The sequence below is a fragment of the Tripterygium wilfordii genome, chromosome 5 (assembly GCF_013401445.1).
Source record: "Tripterygium wilfordii isolate XIE 37 chromosome 5, ASM1340144v1, whole genome shotgun sequence".
NCBI classification, from domain to species: domain Eukaryota; kingdom Viridiplantae; phylum Streptophyta; class Magnoliopsida; order Celastrales; family Celastraceae; genus Tripterygium; species Tripterygium wilfordii.
In genome coordinates this window covers 3,421,891-3,446,105 of record NC_052236.1, presented here as the reverse complement: position 1 = coordinate 3,446,105, position 24,215 = coordinate 3,421,891, and the positions used below count along the sequence as shown (strand labels likewise).

General features: G+C 38.3%; 2 protein-coding genes and 1 pseudogene across 2 annotated transcripts; 2 read left to right on the top strand and 1 right to left on the bottom strand.

The window, feature by feature from the left end:
- Nucleotides 1-7,965: 7,965 nt before the first annotated feature.
- Nucleotides 7,966-21,754, top strand: LOC119998368. The gene is made up of 12 exons (XM_038845687.1): nucleotides 7,966-8,166; nucleotides 9,171-9,719; nucleotides 10,276-11,487; nucleotides 11,622-11,949; nucleotides 13,034-13,289; nucleotides 13,416-13,632; nucleotides 13,768-14,120; nucleotides 14,225-14,761; nucleotides 15,722-16,919; nucleotides 17,303-17,656; nucleotides 17,985-18,222; nucleotides 18,717-21,754. Exons 1-12 carry the CDS (start codon nucleotides 8,023-8,025, stop codon nucleotides 21,536-21,538), a joined length of 8,208 nt encoding a protein of 2,735 aa, XP_038701615.1. The 5' UTR covers nucleotides 7,966-8,022; the 3' UTR covers nucleotides 21,539-21,754.
- LOC119998369 lies at nucleotides 21,714-22,889 on the top strand. The gene is made up of 2 exons (XM_038845689.1): nucleotides 21,714-21,949; nucleotides 22,131-22,889. Exons 1-2 carry the CDS (start codon nucleotides 21,840-21,842, stop codon nucleotides 22,567-22,569), a joined length of 549 nt encoding a protein of 182 aa, XP_038701617.1. The 5' UTR covers nucleotides 21,714-21,839; the 3' UTR covers nucleotides 22,570-22,889.
- Nucleotides 22,890-23,100: 211 nt separating this feature from the next.
- On the bottom strand, nucleotides 23,101-24,008 carry LOC119998548 (annotated as a pseudogene).
- Between the last annotated feature and the right edge of the window lie 207 nt (nucleotides 24,009-24,215).

Here is a 24,215-nt window from a genome sequence, read left to right as displayed (position 1 = left end):
CTAAGTTACTGGGATATGAGTTTGAAATTCTATACCGGCCGGGGAAAGAAAACTTTGTTGTGGATGCTTTGTCTTGGCGGGGTGACAGTCCAACTCTGCTGGCAATTACGGGTCCAATTTGGCCTATTTGGAATGAAATTCGTGATCATACTAGGAATTCCCCTGAATGCTAGCAGTTGATACAGAGGATTGAAGCACAACCCGATGGCCAACCAAATTATGAGACGAGGTTTGGTTTGCTTCAGTTTAAAGGTCGGGTCTTTGTGCCAGACATTAAGGAATTAAAAGACAAAATTCTGCATCACTTTCATGATTCTTCTATTGGTGGACACTCTGGAGTTTACCGTACTTGGGTACGGGTGGCACAAATTTTTTATTGGCCAGGCATGAAGCGCGCAGTGCAAAGGTATGTCGCTTCTTGTGATGTATGTCAACGAATTAAGCATGATTCATGGAAGCCGGGAGGACTTCTCCAGCCATTACCGGTTCCCATTCAAGTATGGGAGGATATTACGATGGATTTCATTGAAGGATTACCACGTTCGAATGGGTACAATGGAATCATGGTAGTTGTGGACCGGTTAACCAAATATGCTCACTTTATGGCTCTGGTACATCCGTTTACAGCTAAGTCAATTGCGTTATTATTCTTAACTAATATCATGAAGTTGCATGGGATGCCTAGAACTATTGTAACCGATAGGGATCGAATCTTTCTTAGCAATTTTTGGAGTGAGTTGTTTAGGTTGCAAGGAACTCAATTGGTAATGAGTTCGGCCTATCATCCTCAAATCGATGGTCAGTCTGAGGTGACTAATCGTTCTCTTGAGCAATATTTGGGCGCATTTACCCATCGTAATCCTCGTAAGTGGGAAGATTATCTAGCCTGGGCTGAATATTGGTATAATATGACCTATCATGCTTCAACGAAGAAATCTCCTTTTGAATACCTATACGGTCGTGCCCCTCCCTATTTGCCAAGCTACGAAGAAGGATCATCTCCTAATGATGAAGTGGACCATGAGTTGCGTACGCGAGATGAATTACTTAAGGAACTCAAAGAAAATTTGGAGAAAGCCAACAATCGAATAAAGATGTATGCAGACTCTCATAGGAGAGAAGAATCCTTTGAGGTGGGTGACTTAGTTTACTTACTTATTCAGCCACACAAACAAAAGTCGCTATCTCAAAAGGCCCTCTATAAGTTAAGTAGTCGATATTATGGACCCTTCAAAGTGGTGCAACGAGTGGGCGAGGTAGCTTACAAACTTGAGCTTCCTCCAGATTCAGGATTCATCCCGTTTTTCACATTTCTCAACTTAAGCGTCGAATTGGTAACGACACAGTTAGTAGTACTGTGATGCCGCCGTTGGACCAGGAGGGCCTAGTGTTACTATCTCCACTTCGGGCTGTGGAATATCGGAGGATTAAGAGAGGCAATAGGTTCTGCAGGGAGGTGTTGATTATTTGGGACCAGTTAGATGCGACTGAAGCCACTTGGGAAGATCTTGCTATGATGAAACTTCAGTTTCCCAACTTTCCGCTTGAGGACACGCGTAATCTCGAAGGAGAGGGGAATGATGAAGACCAAGGGAGGTTACTAAAGAATGCTTATAATCGTGCTAGAAGGCTGAAGATGAAGGAAAGACGTGAAGGAGTCAGTCTCGTAAATGAACCTGATGAGTCCACGCAAGCTGCCATGCAAGTCAATGTCAGCAAGGTTAACACGTTGGTGATGGAGCCACGGGTAGTGAAAGATGTAACTATTGTTGAGTCTCCAACTTAGTGGGATTGCTCTATTAACTTCTATTATTATTAGTAGTACTAGTTAGGATATTAGTAGGGTTTTTTCTTATTTCTGCATGGATGGACTACTAGTTTGCATAGGACTAGAATTTATGCTTTGGCTATAAATAGCCCGTGAAATAGTTATGTATTATTCATTCAATTAATCAAACAAAACGAGAATTTATTCTTACACCCTTGTTCTATTCTTCGGTCTAGATCAAGTTCTATCACTCCACTACGACAAACCATAAAAGGGTCCATATATTCTACAAGGCTTAAAGCCCATTGCCAAAAAGCTCCATTAAAGGCCCAAAGCCTAGTCAAAGCTAGTAAACTCAGATGGCATGTGCCTCTCACATGACCAACCTACTACAAATATATGAGGCCCTAGCCTGATTGAGGGGGTTGAACCACTTGAAGTATCACTTGCTCTCCCTTTCTCTCTGTAAACTTCTCACTTCTCTCACTACATACTCCCTTCACCGTCTATTGACTTGACCGTCGGAGCTTCCCCATCCAACACCACACCGGTGTCAAGCTTCATGGTCTACCTAGTGTGTTCTTTGCAAGGTTGTCAAATGCCTCAATCGATATACAAATTGATCGTAGATTTTTGGGTCTACAATATTAAATGTGTATTCAGCTTCTCGAAGAAGCAATTATCTATGTAAGAAGAACTCAAAATCCTAGATCGAGTAATCTAGTGGATTTGAATGAAATTAACCTCTGTTGCTGTAGTTTATGAAGTTTAGTTATTGTTTCTTTATCCAATATTGGCCAATTGACAAATTTTCTAGGATGAATAAGTTGCCAACATTTTCTTCTCAAGTGGGGGAATAGCTGACGCTATGATCTCTTTTTTTTTTTTTTTAAACAAGTCTACATACTAGATAATAAGAAAGATGCTAATCTCAGAGCATATAGTGCAATATCCTATGCAAATGTCAATAGAAGCATTTACAATTTTCAAGAATATTTTAATCTTGATGGAATATATGACCTATTTCATTGGACACGTTGAGGAACAAGCATGTCTACACAACAATATCAGAAGTGAATACATACATACACACTGTACTAAAGAGAAGAAAAGTCTGATCTATAACTCTTTACCATTATGTGCAAACGCCGTCCCACATGACCTCTTGTGAGAGGTTGCAAGCAAGCCATGTGTTGAGAAATGATTGATGGCAGATGAGAGTGAGCAATATCGAGCAAGTTTGCGAGTTTTTTCCATACTAGCCCTCTGCCAAATTTTAATTACCTGATAACCTGAATAGCACTAACATTTTTTTTTACCAAACTAGCATTTGACGTTGTTACGAATAGAATCATTATATGTAATTTAACAATGACGTTGTTAGCAACAACGTCGTTAAGTTTAGTGATTTTTTAAACGTGATGACGTTGTTGTATACATCTTCCATATTAAATTTAGTCAAATGACGCTCTTGGAAACAACATATTTATTTCATAAGTAAAAATGAAGTTGTTTACTTATTTCAATATGAGGAACACTAATGACGATGTTCGAAACAACGTTATTCTAGTATGAATTTACCATGGTGCCTCTATTTCTAAGAACCCAAAAAAAGCCTGTAAAAATAACACATAGATGAATAAGCAAAATGAATTGAACAAAACGCAATCATGTAATATCACTTACGATATCAAGTTTCTAAGATCATATACAAACTACAGTAAACTCATACAATCAATGAGATTTATATGCCCGTCCTCCTCCAAGTAGTGGAGGCCAAGTGGTAGGCATAGTAAATGGTTTTGGAGCTTTCTGCGTCATCTGTGATTGTTGCATAGTGAAGTCAGTAGTAACTGGAGCATGACCACGTCCGCATACTCAACCTTCTGTATGTCGACGACCTCATGGTGGCATACCTACCTCGTGGTGATGCTATTTGCACCAACGTCAAATGCTAGTTTGGTAAAATAAATGTGAGTTCTATTCACGTATTTAAAAGTTGGCAGATTGCTAATAGAAAAAAAAAGCTCCAAGCTTATAGGACAACATTGTTGATTTTGAGAAAATTGAACTGCATGTTGACCATGATAAACTGATTCATGATGGTTTTGGTCTATTGGGTGAAACTGAGGCTGATGTAAAAGTGGTCATATGATGCTTGGACGGAGTTTGCCGCTTATTCTGTGCCTGTAAAAAAATAAATACAGAAACTGATAGTGAAAAGTTGTTATCTAAGGTTTTGTTTGATATCACTTCCAAAAATTATGAAAATAAAAACATAAAATAGAATATAGAAAATAAAAATATAAATTTGACTACTTGTTTGGTTGCGTATTTAAAACAGAAAATGAAATCATAAATTTGATTTACAATGAGATCGTCATGCGAGATATCGTGAAGCTATGCTCTTGATTCATAGAAAAAGTCAATGTCCGAAGTTCAGCCCAAGCCCGACCTGGTCCCGAAACCTGACCGGGACAGACCCGTGCACATAGCCTGACAAGGGATTGACCCGTGCCCGTAGCTTGACACTAAATCATCACGCCTGGAGCCCGCCCTAGACCGACCCGAGTAGGAAGCCGAGCCTGGGATCAACTTGAACTTATAGACCTACCCGGGAGTGACCTGAAGACTATCTCGGGACATACCAAACCCTGAAGCCCACCTCGGAACAATCTGGGCTCGAAGCCCAGCCTGGGATTGACTCGGGCCCGAAGTCTGCCCAAGGATAGACCCGAGCCCGAAACTCTTCCCAAGATCGACCAACCACGAAGACCATCTCGGGACCAACCCGACACCAAAGTCCATCCCGGGACCAACCCGACCCAGAAGATCGTCCTGGACATACCTGAGTTCGAAGCATGGCTTGGGACCAACCTGACCCCGAAGACCGATAGGCCTGGCACCGACTTAGGCATGAAGACCGTCCTAGGACAGACCAGACCCCAAAGCCTGGCCCGGGACAGACCCAGCCCTAAGCGTTACCCAGGATTGATCCGGGCTCGTAGCCTGACCTGGAATTGACTTGAGCCCGAAGCCCGACGGGAGACCATCCACGGCTTGAAGTTTGGCCCGGGACAGACCCACGCTTGAAGGCCGTGTCAGACCCGCGCCCAAAAATGAGAAAATGAGAGAATGGTCGGTACGGATATCGTGCGAGAGAGAAAATATGTCGTCATGTGTGTGGTGTTTTAAAAACTTTTGAAAACCTCGTTTTTGTGTTTTTTAAAAATTTTAAAACCTATTGTATGTTTTCATAAAAATGAAACAAAAAATACAAACAAACACTATTTTTTATTTTTGTTTTATAAGAAAAACAAAAAACAGTAGTAATACCAAACAAGACCTAAATTTTCTTGAATGGAGAAAAAGTATAAAAGTAGTACATGCATTGGGTCCAAGGGTCCTAATGGATTAATGACTGCCATTGATTCTCTTATTGTGTATTTGAAATCTATGAGTAACTAATCCTCTAGCTAGGGTCCTAATAGAGCCCCACCTTGAATATTGAATAAACTTGATTTGTGATTTCTTGATTCCTTTTTCTTGTTAATTATCTATGAGTGTTCTTAATACTTTTGGATGCTTGATCACCATCTAAATGATATTTTACCTAGGTTGAGACTGAAAGGAGATTCCAAGGGTTTGCTCTACCATAGATGACATAGGTTGCATGAACCATAGGAATATATGGGCATGACTTTGTGCAATTGCAATGTGACAAACAAACCCAATCTTCAATTCTCCATCTAGCATAACTTAGCTTTAATTGATATTAATTTGAATTGTCAATACATGTTTGTGGGACGATACTCTATATTCACTCGTTATTACTTGAGTGTTTTGTACACTTGTGAATTTGCACCAACAATATGTTTTTCAGAGATATTGGTAAGAACCTGATTAATTGAGGCTTTGGAGTATTTGGTTATATTTTGCATTATCCTACAACATTGTTCTCCTCCTCTACACAATGGTGGAAAGTTTTTAAAAATCATGTGTCGGGTATACTCTCAAACCATTGTCCGATACACGATGGGAAAGTCATGTTGAAGCGGTTAAAGCTATAAGATATCAAACTCTGGAAATACTAGATGCATTGGTTCATTTAGCAAACACTACGAAAGATGCCATGACCAAGAGTCAAGCTAGGAGTTTGGTAACAAATGAGACTGAGAACTTTGAGTTCTTGCTTGGCTTATGCATTTGGTATGACTTATTAAGTGTAGTTAATGGTGTTAGCAAGTTCCTCCAAAGTGATGAAATGGAAATTGATGTTGCTATAACTTGATTACTGGAGCTCATTATCTTTTTTGAAGATTATAGAGAAAATGGCTTATTTATTTGGTATGACATTTTAAGTGTAGTTAATGGTGTTAGCAAGTTCCTCCAAAGTGATGAAATGGAAATTGATGTTGTTATAGCTCAATTACAAGAGTTCATTTTTTTTGAAGATTATAGAGAAAATGGATTCCATTCCTTCTTAATGTTAAGGAAATTGCAAACGAGTTGATGTTGAACCAATATTTCCTAAAAAACGAGTAATTCATAGTAGAACAAGACACTTTGATGAAGATGTTGATGTTGAGGAAGATGTGACTCAATCACCGGAAGAAGTTTTTAGAATCTAATATTTTTTATATGTTGTGGATAATGCTCGTACATAATTAAAGACTCGGTTTGAACAATTTCAAGAGTATGAAAAAAAATTTGGGTTCTTGTTTGATTTGAAAAAGTTCAAATGTACAAATGATGGTGAATTGAAGGATTATTGCATCATGCTTGAGGGTTATCTATGGCATGACAACCATTATGATATTGATGGGAAAGAGTTATTTTTAGAACTCAAAATATTGAAAGTGATTTTATCAAATGAGAAAAGAAAAACAATTGAGGTGCTTAATTTTATAAACTCTTGTTTGAGAAAATTGGGTTTTCCAAATGTTTGGATTGCCTACAAGATTTTATTGACTATACTAGTTACAGTTGCTTCTGCAAAGAGAAGTTTTTCGAAGTTAAAGTTGATTAAATCTTATCTTCGATCAATAATGTCACAAGAAAGATTGAATGGATTGAACTTGCTATCTATTGAGCAATATATGGTGGATGAACTAGATTATGAAAATATAATTAGTAACTTTGCATCTCAAAAGGAGAGATGAATGTTTTCAAAGCATTCCCATAAACTTTTTCATGTGAACTAGATTGTGCTACTTATAAAGCAGCAATACCAGATTTTATATTTATATTTTAGACTTATATTTGGTTTGAAACTTATTGATAATTTTTTACATAAAATTGTGTGAGTACCGTCTCACTTTATCATTTTTGTCTCACTTTATGATTTTTTTTTTGGACATTGAGGCGCCACTGTAACATGTCGTGTTCGCGTTGGACACCAAGATGGCAAGGGCGGTCCCTCCTTAGTTGCAAGTCTTTGTGACTTTAACATCATAAAGAAAGATAAACGACGGTATCAGTAAAGAAAAGGACAATCATTCTTAGATAAAGGACGAGTTGTATGTATGTATTATAGATTGGAAATGCTTCACAATAGAATGATCAAACTTTGTATTATTTTTGGGCATGCGGAATGGCCAAAGACGACGAAAATGTCGATCAAAGAAGAAAAATGTGTGTTTGTTTTTTTCGAATGACCAAAGAAGACGAGGATTACGTTTGTGAGTCGTACGGAAGACGAGGAGCGTCACCCCCCTTATGTTGTCATAACGTATAAAGAAGCAGAATAAACAAGCAGACTCTTTCTCTCTTTTGCTCTTCCGATAAAAGCTTTTATGAAGATGCTTCTCTCCTTCTTTTATTCCATGTACTATGATTCCTTTGTTGCTTTTCTTATGTTTCCTTTCTTTGTAGCCAAGAAAGGTGATTGCTTTTCAGGGGAACTGTTTTCGCCGTACGAAGGAAGTAGTTCATTTTTCTCGCAAAAAGACAAAAGAAGAAAAACGGAACTTAGTTCATTTGCTCTTCCGATAAAAGCTTTTATGAATAAATGTGAAGATGGTTCTCTCTTTCTTTTAATCATCCATGTAATAGGATTCCTTACTTTGTTGCTTTTCTTACGTTTCCTTTCTTTGTAGCCAAGAAAGGTGACTGCTTTCTCTCTTTTAACTCCATTTCTCTACTTGTGTTTGTGGGTTTTTGGGGTTAAAACTGAAACATGGGTTTTAGATATTTTGGTGCAGAGAAAGAGTGAAACTTGAAAAGATTGCAGCTTTTGTGGAGTACTGGAAATTATGGGAGGGAAAGGGGCAAGAGAGAACAGAACAATCCTTAACGACTGTGAGAACAGAGCAATCCGTAATGACTGTGCCTTCACTGATGTTGTGTTTTCTTGGTCTCTGGAGCAAATTTTCAATGAAAATCTTTACAGAGACCAGGTTTTCTTCCAACTCTATTATCAACATTGTTCATGCCATGTTCTTTACAATACTCTGATTACATCATTTCCCAATTACAGGTATATTCGATAATATCTTGTTCCATTATATGTATGATTAATAAGGGCTAATGAAAGCAGTCTTAGTGTAACCTTACCATTGCAACCACCAAAATTCCCCTTTAATTTCTTTTTCTAATTTTTAAAATTTTTTATTGTGTTCTTAAAAATATTGTAACTGGCAACCTCTGTAATTTCTATGGAGTAGAACTGTGAACAAAGCACTTGATTAATTATGTTTTTGCCCTTAATTTGTAGTCCTGATTCCTGAGGTCAACTCTGTGATGCTAGGCGATTTCATAGAACTTCTGAAGCCAGCCTTCTTTTTAAATGCCTGCTATTGCTTCCTATATATATCTGATGATTTTTTGAAGGAAACATTGGCATTGAAGAAAGCAAAATTGATGTTTCGATGGAGGTGGCACTGAGGCATAGTTCTGCAGAATAACTCTTTATAATAGATTGAAAGGCACTTTTTCTTCTTTTTTAGTTGGTAAAATTGTGACGGTTAAAACTTAAGTAATTTAATTAAAGTCTTGTAAGTTGTACTCAACTTGTACTAAACTTTGAGTCTTTTTCCTCGTCAATCATATAGCTTAGATACTTCTTACTAGTCATCACGATTTGATGTGAATAAACGTAATTCTATGTTACCTCACTGAAAGTTCTCTAGATACGTTGCATGCATGAAGGCTGCATATTGAGATGTGTATGTTCTTTTATGACTCATCCGTCCTTACTGGTGCAGCTACATTGATTATGTTTTTGCCTCTTGTACATCCACTTATTTATCTGCTGACTCTTGTTGTATGCTATGAATTTTGTACTGAATGATGTATACACAATGTAGTTTCAGTTCTGTTCTTTTCTTGAATTTCATACTAGTGTTTGAGGAATTTCTTTGATGGACAGTATGTGATTGGGCCATTATTACATTCTTGTTAGGTGGAAAAGATTCCAGACACATTTGAATCAGTTGATCAGTACTTCAAATCTTATATCTTCCCCTTACTAGAAGAAACACGGGCACAGTTGTGCTCAAGTATAGAAGTTATTTCGAGGGCACCATATGGTGAAGTGATTGCTTTTTATGAATCGAAGCCATATGGAGAAAAGCTTTACGATATTACGATCGAGAGCTGGAGAAACAGATATAGTTATCGCAACAAGGAACCCTACAAAACATTGCCTGGAGATATTTTAGTTTTAGCGGATAGCAAGCCTGAAACTGTCTCTGATTTGCAAAGGATGGGAAGGACATGGACGTTTGCAACAGTCACTTCAATTGTAGATGATGAGAATGAGGATGACGACAGTAGCTCTACCTCTTTCAAAGTCAAGGCTTCAGTGGATCCTGAAGTTGGTGATGGCTTGCGGAAATCACTTTTTGTGGTTTTCCTGATAAATATAACTCCCAGCAAAAGAATATGGAGATCACTACACAAGGATGGAAATATGAAGGTCATCAAGGAAATTTTATGTGCTGATTCTGTGGTAAAGTATCGGGAGAAGTCTTAATTCCAATTTTTTTTCATGAACTAGGATTACATATGTTTCTCTGTCCCATTTCTTATGCATGGAAGACATGATCCAAATGCACAATCATGATACCTCCGAGTTTAGTTTTTTTTCTCCCCCAATTCTCTTTGTGGAGAACATTAAAATTTTCCTTTGGAAGATTAGAAGAAAGTAACATATTTCATTTATCATTTTAGACTTGCAAATACATAACTTTTGAGACATTCTTTAAAATTGTTATTTTAAAGCAGTGTTTTGAGATATTTTTAAAGCAAGAGGATTGCACACTTTATATCTGTAAGAAGTTGGATCCCCATTGTGCAGTGTTAGTTTCTTATCGTCTCTCATTTTGTCTCGTTCTGCGTCTATTTCTATTTAAGGTGATCAATATGCTTTCCATGTTTCAATTTATCGTGCGCCATCAATTTCCTTAAGTTTATTCTTAAACGAGACATCAATGAATTTAAGTTTCCACTAGTGTTTTCATTTCTTCTTTTTTTTCCTTTTTAAAATATTTGTGTTAAATCAACAGATAGAGAAAGCTTGTGACCTCTGCTCTGTAGAGAGTGAATATCTCTGGGGTGAAAATTGTGCTGTGATCAGATCATCTACTTTGAATGAATCCCAAACACAGGCAGTTTTGGCTTGTCTTCGTCTGATGCATTGTAATCACAAGTCTGTAGTCAAGCTTATATGGGGTCCACCAGGGACAGGGAAGACCAAAACTGTTAGTGTGATGCTCTTTACACTCTTTAGAATGGAGTGCAGGATCCTTACCTGTGCACCAACGAATGTTGCAATTACACAAGTGGCGTCCAAGGTGCTAAGGATGCTAAAAGACTCATTTCAAGCAGAATGTGAAAGAAATGCTTCTTTTTGTTCATTGGGAGACATTCTCTTGTTTGGGAACAAGGAACGGCTAAAAGTCAGTGCAGAACTTAAAGAGATATATTTGGACTATCGTGTCCAACAGCTTGCAGAGTGCTTCGGGCCCTTGACTGGTTGGAGTCATTGTTTTTCCTCTATGATAGATTTTCTCGAGAACTGTGTTTCTCAATACCACATTTTTGTGGAAAATGAAGTGATTAAAATGAGAGAAAAAAATGATGAGAATGGAACCAAGGGGATTGAATGCCTGAACACAACGAATACGAATTTGCACAAATCATTTCTTAAGTTTGTCAGGGAAAGATTTCGTGCTACTGTGTCACCACTAAGAAAATGTGTTTCCAACTTTTGTACTCACATACCAAAAAGATACATTCTGGAACACAATTTTGAGACAATGGTATACCTTATTAGTTCCCTCAACTCTTTTGAAACCTTGTTGGAAGAAGTGAATGTGTCTTCTGATGAATTAGAGGAGCTTTTTTCTGATACAGTAGGTGAAGATTTTCCTGGGTCACTTGAGGGTATAAGATACATGTTGCACGAGAGAAGAAGTGAATGCCTATCAGTTTTGAGAGTTCTCTGGAATTCCCTCTCTGAACTAAAACTTCCAAGTGTTATGAACCATGGAGCGATAAAAGACTTCTGTTTTCAGATAGCCTCTCTAATTTTTTGCACTGCTTCTAGTTCATATAAGCTGCATTCGATTCCAATGAAACCACTAAGCATTTTAGTTGTCGATGAGGCCGCACAGTTGAAGGAGTGTGAGTCAATCATACCATTACAAGTGCCTGGTATAAGGCATGCTGTTCTTATTGGTGATGTGTGCCAATTGCCTGCAATGGTTGAGAGCAAGGTAAATTGATGCTATGTGGCCGTTTTAATTCTTGTTTTACTGTTACATTCCAGTCCTGTTGTGTGTATGCTTGAATATTTTTATTTTTTGATTTTCTTATCTACATCTGTGGTTCACTGGTTTGTTTATTTTAGGCTTCTGATGAAGCTGGTTTTAGGAGAAGCTTATTTGAGAGGTTGAGTACATTGGGACACTCAAAACACCTGCTCAATATGCAGTACATAATGCATCCATTGATAAGTTTCTTCCCAAATGCAAATTTTTATCACAATCAGATCTTAGACGCCCCAAATGTCAGAATGAAAAACTATCAAAAGCAGTATCTGCCTGGGAAAATGTTTGGTCCCTATTCATTCATCAACGTACCCTTTGGAAGAGAAGAATTTGATGATATGGGACATAGTCGCAAGAACATGATTGAGGTAGCTCTTGTGTTGAAACTACTGCAGAACTTGCACAGTGGTATGTATGTTGGCCCTTGTTTTTTGATGTCACGTAAATGGTAATTAGTTTATGTGTTGTAATGTCTCAGAAGGATTCAATTTTTAACCCTAGTCCTTCCTATCCTCAGCCGCGGTAGCTTTTAGTTTTACAATGTGGAAGTGATACATTGTCTGAACGGGGGAAGGTATCATAATGTTTGTAGATCTGAACACACAATATTGTATTAATATATGCCTTCATTATCTTTCTGTTTCTTGCCTTGCTACTCATTAACTCTGTTTTTTTTTTTACCACTTTGTTATGCATTCCTTGGTGCGCCCTTCAGTAAAGTCCTTTTCACATCCAAAAAAGAAAACAAAATTTTTTGAACAGATATCCATTAAATTAGCCAAATGAAGAACACATACAAGGACACGGACATATTGAGAGAGATATATATCCCAAGGATTATGCCAAGAGACCTAACAAACTACATGGTAAATGACCTGAAAGAAGACAAAATACAACAGCTAGAAAATTGAAAAGTGACCTACATAGAATAAGAAAGAATTATCTTCTAACTTATGGTTGTACTCTTGCCCTTACAACTTTACTACCAAATTTTGAGTATATGATTATTAGTTTTTGACATTTAAGAGGCTCTTAAACAAACTGCCCTTTTTGGTTTATTGTTGGATTTTGCTATTTTTTCTCTCTTTTATCCCTACTATGGATTGCTCGACTTTTAACGTTCTTTTACCTACTGGTAAGTATGGTAACATGCTTTCTTAAGTTTTAGTTTCAATTAGGGTCTATGATTTCGTTTCATAATACACTGTTTTCTGTCATGGAAGAAAGGAAAGGACCAGAAGAGAATGAAAACTAAAGCTATTTAATTTATTGTAATTGTTTTTCTCTGATATATGCTTGAGTCATATTTTTGTTATTTTCATCTTCTCTTTCCTTCTTTCAAATCTTTCCTATTTGCATGATATAATTACTTAATGCTTTTTATATAAGCAGCACTTAAATCATATCTGCAAAAAAAATATTGTTTTGTGGAACATTAGTACTTCTCTTTGTTAATCATGTTAATATTATTGATAATCTTTCTTGTATGCAGCATGGATTGGATCAAAACAGAATCTCAGTGTTGGTGTTATTTCACCTTATGCTGCTCAAGTAGCTGCAATTCAGGAGAAGCTTGCACGTAAGTATGAGAACAGTGATGGCTTTGCAGTAAAGGTGAAGTCAATTGATGGTTTTCAGGGTGGGGAGGAAGATATTATAATACTGTCCACAGTAAGATCTAATAGTGGTGGGTCGTTTGAGTTCATATCCAATCAACATAGAACTAATGTTGCTCTTACAAGGGCCAGGTATCATTTTATGTCGTCTACGTTTGCCTTGACATATGCATATGTATACATATGGAATTTATATGAGGAGACTGGCTTTCAAAATAGTGAATAACAATTAACTAAAACTTCTTTTATGCCTTCCAGACATTGTCTCTGGATATTGGGGAATGAAAGAACTCTTTGTAGCAGCGAATCTGTTTGGGAGGTTTTAGTTCGTGATGCTATGAACCGTCAATGTTTCTTCAATGCCGATGACGACAAGGGTTTGGCAAAAACCATATTAGAGGTTAAGAAAGAGTTCGATCAGTTAGATGACTTGCTTAATGGGGACAGCATACTTTTCAAAAATGCGAGGTGGAAGGTGTATAGGTAACAGTTTTCTACATTTACTCCCAATTATTTATTTATACTTGAGGGATTTTTAATTTTAACTAGTGTTCATGGATTGGGCTAACTGGGTTTTACATTTTTTCATGTTCTGCCCTTGTTTTATCAGGTTCTATTCAGTGATAACTTCTTCAAATCATTTAAAAGACTGGCTTCAATCCGGAAAAAGAAGTTAGTTTTGAACCTTCTATTGAAACTTGCTAGTGGGTGGCGACCCAAGAAAAGAAAGGTAGACTCTCTATGTGGCAGCTCTTCACAGACTTTGAAGCAGTTCAAGGTTGAAGGCCTCTACGTTGTTTGCTCAATTGACATAATAAAGGAATCGAGGTTTCTCCAAGTGCTAAAGGTCTGGGACGTATTGCCTCTTGAGGACATTCCAAAACTTGAAAAACGGCTTCATGGTATCTTTGCCAAATATACTGATGATTTTATCAATCGCTGCAAAGAGAAAAGTCTTGAGGGGTATGTTTTGTTATTGGAATTGGGTAACCATTACTTATTATTTGCTTTTGTGATTTGTCACAAGTAATCACAAAAACTGCTGTCGGTTTTTTTTTCCTGCTCAGGGATTTGGAAATTCCGAAGACGTGGTTAACATCGTCTAATATTGTTCGGTTCAAGAAACTTACTGACAATGATACTGAGGATGATTTAACTGGAGCTGCTTCTGAAGCTGGAAGTTACGTTGAGAATTCAAAGGTCAGTGAGAGTCTATTGCTGATGAAGTTCTATTCCTTGTCATCCAGCGTAGTTAACTATTTACTCTCCGACTGCGATGGTAAAGAATTAGACCTCCCATTTGAAGTGACTGACGAAGAATTGCAGATAATTCTTTTTCCTAGAAGCACCTTTGTACTCGGTCGTTCAGGTACAGGTAAAACAACTGTTTTGACCATGAAGTTAATTGAAAGAGAAAGGCTGCACCTCAAGTTGATGGAAAAATTATATGGTGTCCAAAGCGATTCACTTCTGCATGGTAAACAGAAAAATGAGGTTGCCGAAGATGTTGTAGAGACTAAAAGGGAGACCTTGCGGCAACTTTTTGTGACTGTCAGTCCTAAACTATGTCATGCAGTGAAGCAACATATTTCTCATTTGAAAAGGTGTATTTCTCAACTTTGTCAAATGATATGGTTGTTTTGTTCTATTTTTTCTTTTGTTATTTTTAAGAGTTGTTTATGTTTTGAATGTTTTTTTCTAGTGTTCATGCTTCTCGTTTGATTGAAGTAACAATTGTTATTGCATTGTGGAAGAGGCAATTTGCAGAATGAACTTGTCATCTCAAGGTTGTGGTGATTGGTGAAGTAACCTTACCAGTAGGCCAAGTGCCTCCAGAATGAACTTGTCATCTCAAGGTTGTGGTGATTGGTGAAGTAACCTTACCAGTAGGCCAAGTGTTTACTTCACCGCTAGGCTTTACCTAGGTAGCTGATATGCTTGAAATTAAACAACGGATCGTTTTCTATGTATGAATATCAATGCAAATGGTGAGATAAAAGTGGAGGCACTTGCCTCTGGCATCTTAAGTCCTGTGGGGAATGGGACTATCTGGTTTGACAGAATAGGAAAGGGAAAGAGTTCCAAATTTATTTTAATGGGATAAATGCATAATAAAGTTTGCATTTGGTGCTAGAATGTCCTCTAATTATATAATCTTTATGGTTTTGAATGTAACCATCAGAAATGAAAAATTACATGTGGGAGAAAATGAGTTTCCAGCCAACTTAATTTTTGCCATGTTGTTCAAATGTGTTCTTGGATGGAATCAACATTTTGAACTCCTGACAAACTCGGTATCAACAAATTTGTTCCAGAAAATCACTTATTTTAGAAGCTTCTTGGAAAAATTTTCATATGTTGTATTATAAACTGTTCTCATAATTTTGTTTTAGCTTTCTAAACATCCTTGTCATAAGCAATTATTCCTTGTCAGAAGTGCGTTAGCTGCCCTCCTACATCTATGTTATGACTTGCATTTATTGGATGGTATGATAAGTATGATTGGTCACTTGCATCTGTCTTAGAAAAAATTAAAAAATGTTAAAGATTTGCTATGTGTGCAGGTCTCTGTACGATGGAAATTCTTCAACAGAAAGCAGTTCTATTGACGTGGATGATATTGATGATACAGTACAATTCAAGGATATCCCAGATTCCTTTGTTGACGTTCCATCCAAGGCTTACCCCCTTGTTATAACATTTCATAAGTTCTTGATGATGCTTGATGGGACACTGGGTGAATCATTCTTTGAGAGATTTCATGAAGCAAGGAAACTTTATGGTAGTGAAATTCGAAGTTTAAAATCAGTTATCTTAGAGACCTTCATAAGGAATAACGAAGTTACTTATGAAAAGTTCAGCTCATCATACTGGCCCCATTTCAATACACAGCTAACAAAGCAACTTGATTCTTCTAGAGTTTTCACGGAAATCATATCTCACATAAAAGGTGGCCCACGAGCCATGGAGGCAAGTGATGGTAAACTCAGTCGAGAGGATTATATTCAGTTTTCGGCTCGCCGCGTGTCCAGGTTAAGCTCACAGAAGAGTGAGAAAATATATGATATCTTCCTACGTTATGAAAAAATGAAGACAAAAAATGGTGAATTTGACTTGGCTGATCTGGTAATTGATCTTCATCTTAGACTTCAGGAAGAAAGGTACAAGGGTGATGAAGTTCATTTTGTGTACATTGATGAGGTGCAGGATCTTACCATGAGTCAAATTGCTCTGTTCAAATATATTTGTAGAAATGTTGAAGAGGGTTTTATATTTTCGGGTGATACTGCGCAGACAATTGCAAGGGGCATTGACTTCAGGTTCCAAGACATACGATCCTTATTCTACAATAAATTTTTGCTGGAATCAAGAAGCAGCATAAAGGATGGAAGAAAAGAAAAGGGGCAACTCGCAGACATTTTCAATCTGAGCCATAACTTCCGTACTCATGCTGGTGTTTTAAAGTTATCTCAAAGCATCATGGAACTTCTTTATCATTTCTTCCCTAATTCTGTTGATGTTTTGAACCCTGAGACTAGTCTTATATACGGGGAACTTCCAGTTTTGCTTGAATCTGAGAACAATAAAAATGCTATCATTAGTATTTTTGGAAGTAGTGGAAACATTGGACATATGGCTGGCTTTGGAGCAGAGCAGGTAATACTGGTAAGGGATGATGTTTCTAGGAAGGAAATATATCGCCTCGTTGGCAAGAAAGCTCTAGTTCTGACTATATTGGAGTGCAAGGGCCTTGAGTTTCAGGTAAGAAGAAAGTCTAGCTACACAGTTTTTATTCATATCAACGTATTTAACATTCAAAACTTTTTCTTTAATGTATTGATTGAATGATAGGATCCTTCTTGTTGAACTCTTCTGGTATACATAATATTAATGCTTGGCATGGTAATCTCTCAACCAGTTAGGGAGTTTCACATAGACAACTTTTCTTGAGCTCTTATCCAAATTCTGAGTGTTTATGGTGCACAGGAATGAATGTGCATATCCAAGCAGTAGTCTAACTTGTGGTCTCGTAATTTTTGGGTGGGGCTTCCACTGCATATTTCTATGGGAAAAAGAAATGCACACGTACATTATATTGCCAAAATTTGTCATTTCCTGACATTCAAGTTTGCCAAAATTTGTAGGATGTATTGTTGTACAACTTTTTTGGATTCTCACCTCTGAAAAATCAATGGAGATTATTATATGGTTACATGAGAGAGCAAAATTTTCTTGACTCAACTTCATCTCATTCCTTCCCTAGCTTCACTGAGGCTAAACACAATGTCTTGTGCTCAGAACTGAAGCAGTTATACGTAGCCATCACTCGTACAAGACAGCGGTTATGGATTTGTGAGAATGTAGAGGAGCACTCCGAACCTATGTTTGACTATTGGAAGAAAAAGTGTCTCATTCAAGTTAGACAGGTAGATGATTCACTTGCACAGGCAATGCAAGCTGGAAGCAGCCCAGAGGAGTGGAAGTCAACGGGAATCAAGGTCGAAAATTTTTTATTTGTGATCTTCATAAATATTATGCTAGTTGTAAAACCCTATTCTGGCAGGTCATTCTTTTTTTTTCGTTAACTGAAAACACAGAAGCCAATGATTCTATGCTACAAGCTTGTTATAGTGGGATGCTGAAGATATTTGAAAAAAATAACAGAATATTGATGTCAATCATCTGCTTTACCTTTGATACTACAGCAATGTTAATGATGTTGCTCCTGTAGCTCATGTAGTTGTTGTTGGCTTTCCTTTTTGGTGTTCCAGTAGAGTTTTGAAATGTTGCATGTCATTTACTTGGTAAGTGTTTTGTTCTTTGCAGTTATTTTTTGAGCATAACTATGGGATGGCGACAATGTGCTTTGAAAAAGCTGGAGACACCATTTGGGAAAGGAGGTCTAAAGCTGCCAGCCTTAAAGCCAATGCTGACCGTTTACGTGGTTCAAATCCTCTTGAGGCAAATAAGATGCTCAGGGAAGCTGCTGAAATACTTGAAGACATAGGTCGGGCAGATTCTGCTGCCAAATGTTTTTCTGAGTTGGGGGAGTATGAAAGAGCCGGTATGCATTATTTTCTTTCAATGTTGGAACTTTTTTAAGCTGCTCTTGTTTTCTAGTTATATTATGCAAAGAATAGGGTTGTAGTTTTTCCAACTATTTAATGAAATAATGACAAGTTAACATCTATCTGATGATTTGTTTAAAGGAATATATGCCATTAACCATTAACTTTTTTTGGTTTTTGCTCTAACGATATAAATTTGAACTTTCATCTGATGTCGGGCACCAAAATTCCGTGCCTTATAGCTTAAATTACTAGTATAAATTACAACTTTACAAATTTGAACACCTGTTGTTTTTTTTTTTTTGGGTTTTTTCTTCTCTCTTTTGAGGAGGGATTTGATACATGTAGTTATGCACTTTTAGTAACAAGAATTTGATACATACACGCACACACACATATCTCTTTTTTTTTTAAAAGATTTGAGATTGCAAGAAATATTTTAGTGCTTGTAAGTTTTTATGTTTGAATTTCCTTTCTTTTATTGCTCCAGGGAAAATTTATCTGGAAAAATGTGGGGAATCTGAGCTGGAAAGAGCTGCAGAATGTTTTTCTCTAGCTGGCTGCTATGAGCTTGCAGCTGATGTGTATGCTAGAGGCAATTTTCTTGCAGAATGTCTATCTGCCTGTACCAAAGGAAAACTGTTTGACAGGGGTTTGCAATACATCCATTACTGGAAACAAAATGCAGCTGCGGTTTATAGTCTAAGGACTAAAAAAATTGAAAATATAGAACAAGAGTTTTTAGAGCATTCCGCTCGTCTCTATCATAAGCTCAAAGATAACAAATCCATGATGAAATTTGTCAAAGCTTTTCTTTCCATGGATTTGATACGTGACTTCTTGAGGTCATTAGGTTGCCTCGACGAGCTTTTGTCTTTGGAAGAAGAATCCGGAAACTTTTTGGAGGCTGCAAATATTGCAAAACTTACAGGTAATATTCTTCTTGAGGTAGATCTTCTAGGAAAGGCTGGGAGTTTTAAGGAAGCATCAACGCTTATTCTTAACTACGTCCTTGCAAGCTCACTTTGGTCGTCTGACAGCAAAGGCTGGCCCCTGAAGGATGTTTCTCAGAAGGGGGACTTGTTAGCAAAAGCCAAATCAATTGCCAACAATGAGCCAAGCCATATTTATGAGTTTGTTTGTACAGAGGCTGACATATTTGCATGTGAAAGTGATTTACATTTGTTAAATCGGCATTTGATTGCTTCTCGGAGCCAAAATGATGTCACTGGTGAAATACTTTGTGCTCGTAAGATTCTGGATGCTCATCTCCATTCAAATTCCTCAAAATATTCGTGGGACAATGAATTGGTGTTGGATCTTGCCAAGCATTCAGAAGACGGAATTTCTGAAAATCCCATTTCAGTGGAGACACTGGTTTACTTTTGGAATCTCTGGAAGGATAGAATTACCTGCATTTTCAACTTTCTTGGATGTATGGAAATGCAAGAGACTAAATATAGAAACTATGGAGAATTCTGTTTGAGTTACCTGGGTGTCAGAAAACAAATTGAAAATCTCCATACCAAGTATCTTTTACTGAACCCTGATGCCTCTTGGGTGAGAGAATTGGATGATACGAATCTTCAGAGGAGTGGGAAGTTGACTTTTATTGATGTTCGTCATTTGGTCTCGACTGCTCGGAATTATTGGTGTTCGGAGCTACTTTCTACTGGGATTAAGGTTTTGGAACATCTTGGTGCACTCCATGATTTGTCAGTCAAGAATGCCATGCTTATTTTCCATGCTAATCAACTCTGTCTGCCTCAGTCTTCTCTTAGGGATTTTGTGACCCAGGAAATTCATGCTGGCGGCCTCGGAGGTCATTTTGGTAGAGAGAAGACGTTCCAACTTGTGCAAGATCGTTTCTATTGGCCAAGGATGCGACGGGATGTCAATAAGTTAGTTGATCATTGCCAAGTCTGTCAAATCAGCAAAGGGACTAAGAGAAACACTGGCTTATATACACCTCTGTCGATTCCTCAACAACCCTGGGAAGAGCTCACCTTGGATTTTGTAGTTGGTTTACCAAAGACTCTCCGGCGCAATGATGCAATCCTGGTGGTCGTAGATCGATTCTCTCGCATGGCACACTTCATTCCATGCCATAAAACCAATGACGCTTCGCATATAGCATCACTGTTTCTTCGGGAAATTGTTCGCATCCATGGTGTTCCTCGTTCACTAACTTCGGATCGTGATCCTAAATTCATTAGTCATTTTTGGAGGTCATTATGGAGCACTTTGGGGGCCAAGTTGCAGTACTCTACGGCGTTCCACCCACAAACCGATGGTCTAACGGAGGTGACAAACAGGAGCTTGGGTAACCTTTTGCGTTGCTTAGTGAAGGAGCATTCTACAACCTGGGATCAATTGCTACCGCATGTAGAGTTTGCTTTCAATTCCTCTGTCAATCGCACAACAGGCCGCAGTCCTTTTGAGATTGTTTTTGGCAGGAAGCCTCTCGCCCCCATTGATTTGATGCCTCTGTCTCGTCCACCCCATTGCAGTATTGCAGCGACGGAGCTGGCTGATTATATTCAGGAGCTGCATCACGAAGTCCGCAAGCGGATCGCCACCCAAAATGATTTATACAGTGCCCACGCAAACAAGCACAGACGGGAAGAAACTTTTTCTATCGGAGATATGGTATTGGTCCGACTTAGGCCAGAGCGTTTCCCTCCAGGGTCATACCACAAGCTCCATGATAGGCGGATTGGGCCATTTCGTGTCGTAAAAAAAATTGGTGCCAATGCCTACCGCCTTCTATTACCACCTGATATGCGGCTACATCCTGTTTTCAACATTGCTGATCTTGTTAAGTACAATGAAGACCCTGCAGCCGCTGCTCATACACATGCAGAAACCCAACCTTATGTTCCCCCAACTTCCATTGTTGATGAACGTATCATGGATATCTTAGATCATCAATTTGTATCTACACGCAGGGGAGGATACCACAAATTCCTTGTCCGTTGGACTGGCAAACCCACTTCAGAGGATTCTTGGGAGAATGCTGATGTCGTTGCTCAACTAAGCCCCAGTCTTCTTGAACAATACTGCCGCACCCATTCAACGGGGTCGAATCTTCTATTGTGCAGGGGAATTGGTGCAGAGCACACTAAGCATGGATTAATTGTTGTTGGGCTTGAAATTACAACCTATGATATTTCGACTTGGGCCCCCAATGACCATTCTCAATCCAAGGTAATTGCTCCTGAGATTATGGGGGAAGTCAACTGCATGAATCAAGGTAGTGCACATCAAGGCAAATCGTGGAAGTTGGAGGCGTTGCATGATGGAGGTAGTTAAGATGATCACGTGGGAATGTGAAAAGAGTAAATCGTGGTTTGAGTAGTGGAGTAATATTACCTAAATAATCGTCCTGCTAGTTACAGTCATGAAATTGGAGAGTTCTATTTAAACTAGATTTCTTTGTAAGAAAGGTAGATTGGTTATTTTGAGTTTAACGTTTGTAAAGGAGTGATTCCTTGGAGTGATTCTATCAAAATTTGAGAGTGATTCTCACCATTGTTCTTGTTTTTTTATTTCATTCACAAAGAGTCAATTCTGCTGGGATTTCCGTGTTGATTCACATCACCTTTTCACTGCTATGAGGAGCGTATGCTTGCAGAGCACTGTTTATAACAAAGATAAGCAGTTATTGGCTGGAATTGACTGCTGTCTTGATGAACTAAAGCTACTTCTTGCTGCATATTTAAGGTTAGTTAAATGTTCATTTTTACCTTGCATGCTCTTGCAGTTTATTTCCTAATTTCAATTTTGAGATCTTGTAACATCATTAATTTGCATGGATAAAACATAAGTTGTTTCTTGCTTGGGTTTCCAATTCATGATAAAACCGAAGCTGGGTTTATTCTTGACATATCCAATATTCTTTCAGTGAGATGGAAATTGGGGACAACATTTCGGCGATTAGGGAAACCTACAAAAGGTTGCTGTCTATGAAGCAAAAGGTTGAGCCATTTCTGAAGCTGCAATGGGCACTGAATTGTGACGAGAAAGGTAACATCAAAGCTGAGGTACCTAGCAATTCTGATGATAGTATAATTAAGGCTTTGGAGTCTGGTGACACTAGAAACCCGGGTGATAGTCTATGGCAGCAAGATGGAAAAACATTTGATGGGGCTTTGGAAACCCATGATGCTTCTGATGGCCAGGGTGACGAGGAAGGTAACAGCAAGGCTGAAGAACCTAGCGTTTCTGGAAAGAGTACAGGGACTACTCAAGAGGCTGTTGTGGATGAGAATGAAAACCCAGGTGATAAGCAGAAAACCGATAAGAAGGCGGCGAACAAAAAGAAAAAGAATAAGGGGAAATGAGGCAGGAAAAACAAGTAGCTCACAATCCTAAGAAAATGGACTCGTACATAATACATATTATCCTAGTTGCCTCTCTCCTCTTTGTATCGGTCATGGATCAGTACAAACCTCGAGGTTCTAAAAGTATATCATGTTGTGTAGATTGTTGTAATGCATCATACAGGTGAACAGATGTCAAGAAAATTGTCTGCTGTGAGTTGCAATATATATTTTGTGATCAAACGAGATGCTCCCGGTATCAGGATTCTTACATACGACTGGTTTTGAATATTTTGAGGTATATAGGCCTAATATGATCTTTGCCATGAATGATACTTGTCACGAGCTATAAACACAATTTGTTCAGCATTTACTGTTCTGTGATTTAGTGAAATCGTAGATTTCTGCTGAATGGACTATTGGGTTAACATAGCAAGTGGCTGAATGGAAAACATATCTTGAAGATTTCTTTGTTAGCAGTAGCAAAGTATGCCAATGTTTGAGTCGTTGAAAAATTTTCCCAAGAAAATGAGCAAGTAATCAGTAATCACTGCATTTATGGAACAAAAATGGCACAAGCATAGATGAAAATCTAATATGCAAATACCTGAAGTCTCGTGCCGTCATCAACTGTATGAAGAACACTCCGTCTCCCCGTCTCCGATTAACTCAATTCTTTTCATTCATCCCAAACACCTTCATCCTCGACAATGGTGTGTGTCCTCAAATGGCCCTCCGCCTCAAAATTTTCTGAGTGAAAGCTCATTATACTTTGCAAACTGCTCTCTTGCCTCCACATTCCTAGCAAGCAAACTGTATGTCTATCATTCCCTGACAAAAGTAGGGCCTGAAATGGGTAGGATCCTCTTTAGCCAACTCTTGATAACTTTCCAAGGCACCATCCACATTCTTCTTTTGTGCCATTATATCAACCTGACATCCCTCGCCTCTTTCTCCTTGTTGTCCTCATTGGCAATGTCCAAAGCCCCCTGCAACCTCCTCATCACTGCATCTCCTTCTCCACAAAGGTCCATCAACAAAGCATCTCGACTAACCAGTCAAAGGATAGTGAATTGGCAGCAAGAATTTCCTCAAACACTTCGCATTTCCCCAGTTTGACCGATCTCGCTTAGCGGTCTCGCCATCAAGAATTATTTCCATTCGAACACAGCTGGTTGGGTTGAGGCTAAGCGTTCCACGATCTTGAGAGCCTCCCTATCCTCGTGGTTCTCAATAGCGATTTCTGAGCTTCAGTGTTTCCTCCTAGAAACTCTGACAAGGGCGATTACTATCACATTCGCTCCACGAGTTTCAACTTTCTCGTCCTTTTTTCCATTGACCACCGGAATTTACTCCTAGGTGACTATACCAGGAAACCCTGCTCTTGCCGGCAAGACAGAAAATTTTACAGCCATAGTTGCAGCAGCACCGATGAGGATTGCGGTTTTGGTGAAAGATTTAAGATTAATGAATAATGGTGCGTTTTGTTATCAGCCCTGATAGACATTGCTACGAGGCGAGGAGGTGGGGAGTGTAGAATATGCTAAAATTACATATCCTACTGTTAAGAAGCCATAAACAATGTACATTAAGGCTTTACTAACAGTGACATCATGAGCAAGTCAACCGTTGGTTGAACGGCAATCACATCGTATGTAAGGGATATT

Coding starts and splice junctions, on each gene's coding strand:
- LOC119998369 (XM_038845689.1), top strand. CDS start 21,840: ATGAGGAGCGTATGCTTGCAGAGCACTGTTTATAACAAAGATAAGCAG. Junction 21,950..22,130: donor CTTCTTGCTGCATATTTAAG/GTTAGTTAAATG, acceptor ATATTCTTTCAG/TGAGATGGAAATTGGGGACA.
- LOC119998368 (XM_038845687.1), top strand. CDS start 8,023: ATGGGAGGGAAAGGGGCAAGAGAGAACAGAACAATCCTTAACGACTGT. Junction 13,633..13,767: donor TCAAAAATGCGAGGTGGAAG/GTGTATAGGTAA, acceptor TTGTTTTATCAG/GTTCTATTCAGTGATAACTT. Junction 17,657..17,984: donor GGAAGTCAACGGGAATCAAG/GTCGAAAATTTT, acceptor TGTTCTTTGCAG/TTATTTTTTGAGCATAACTA.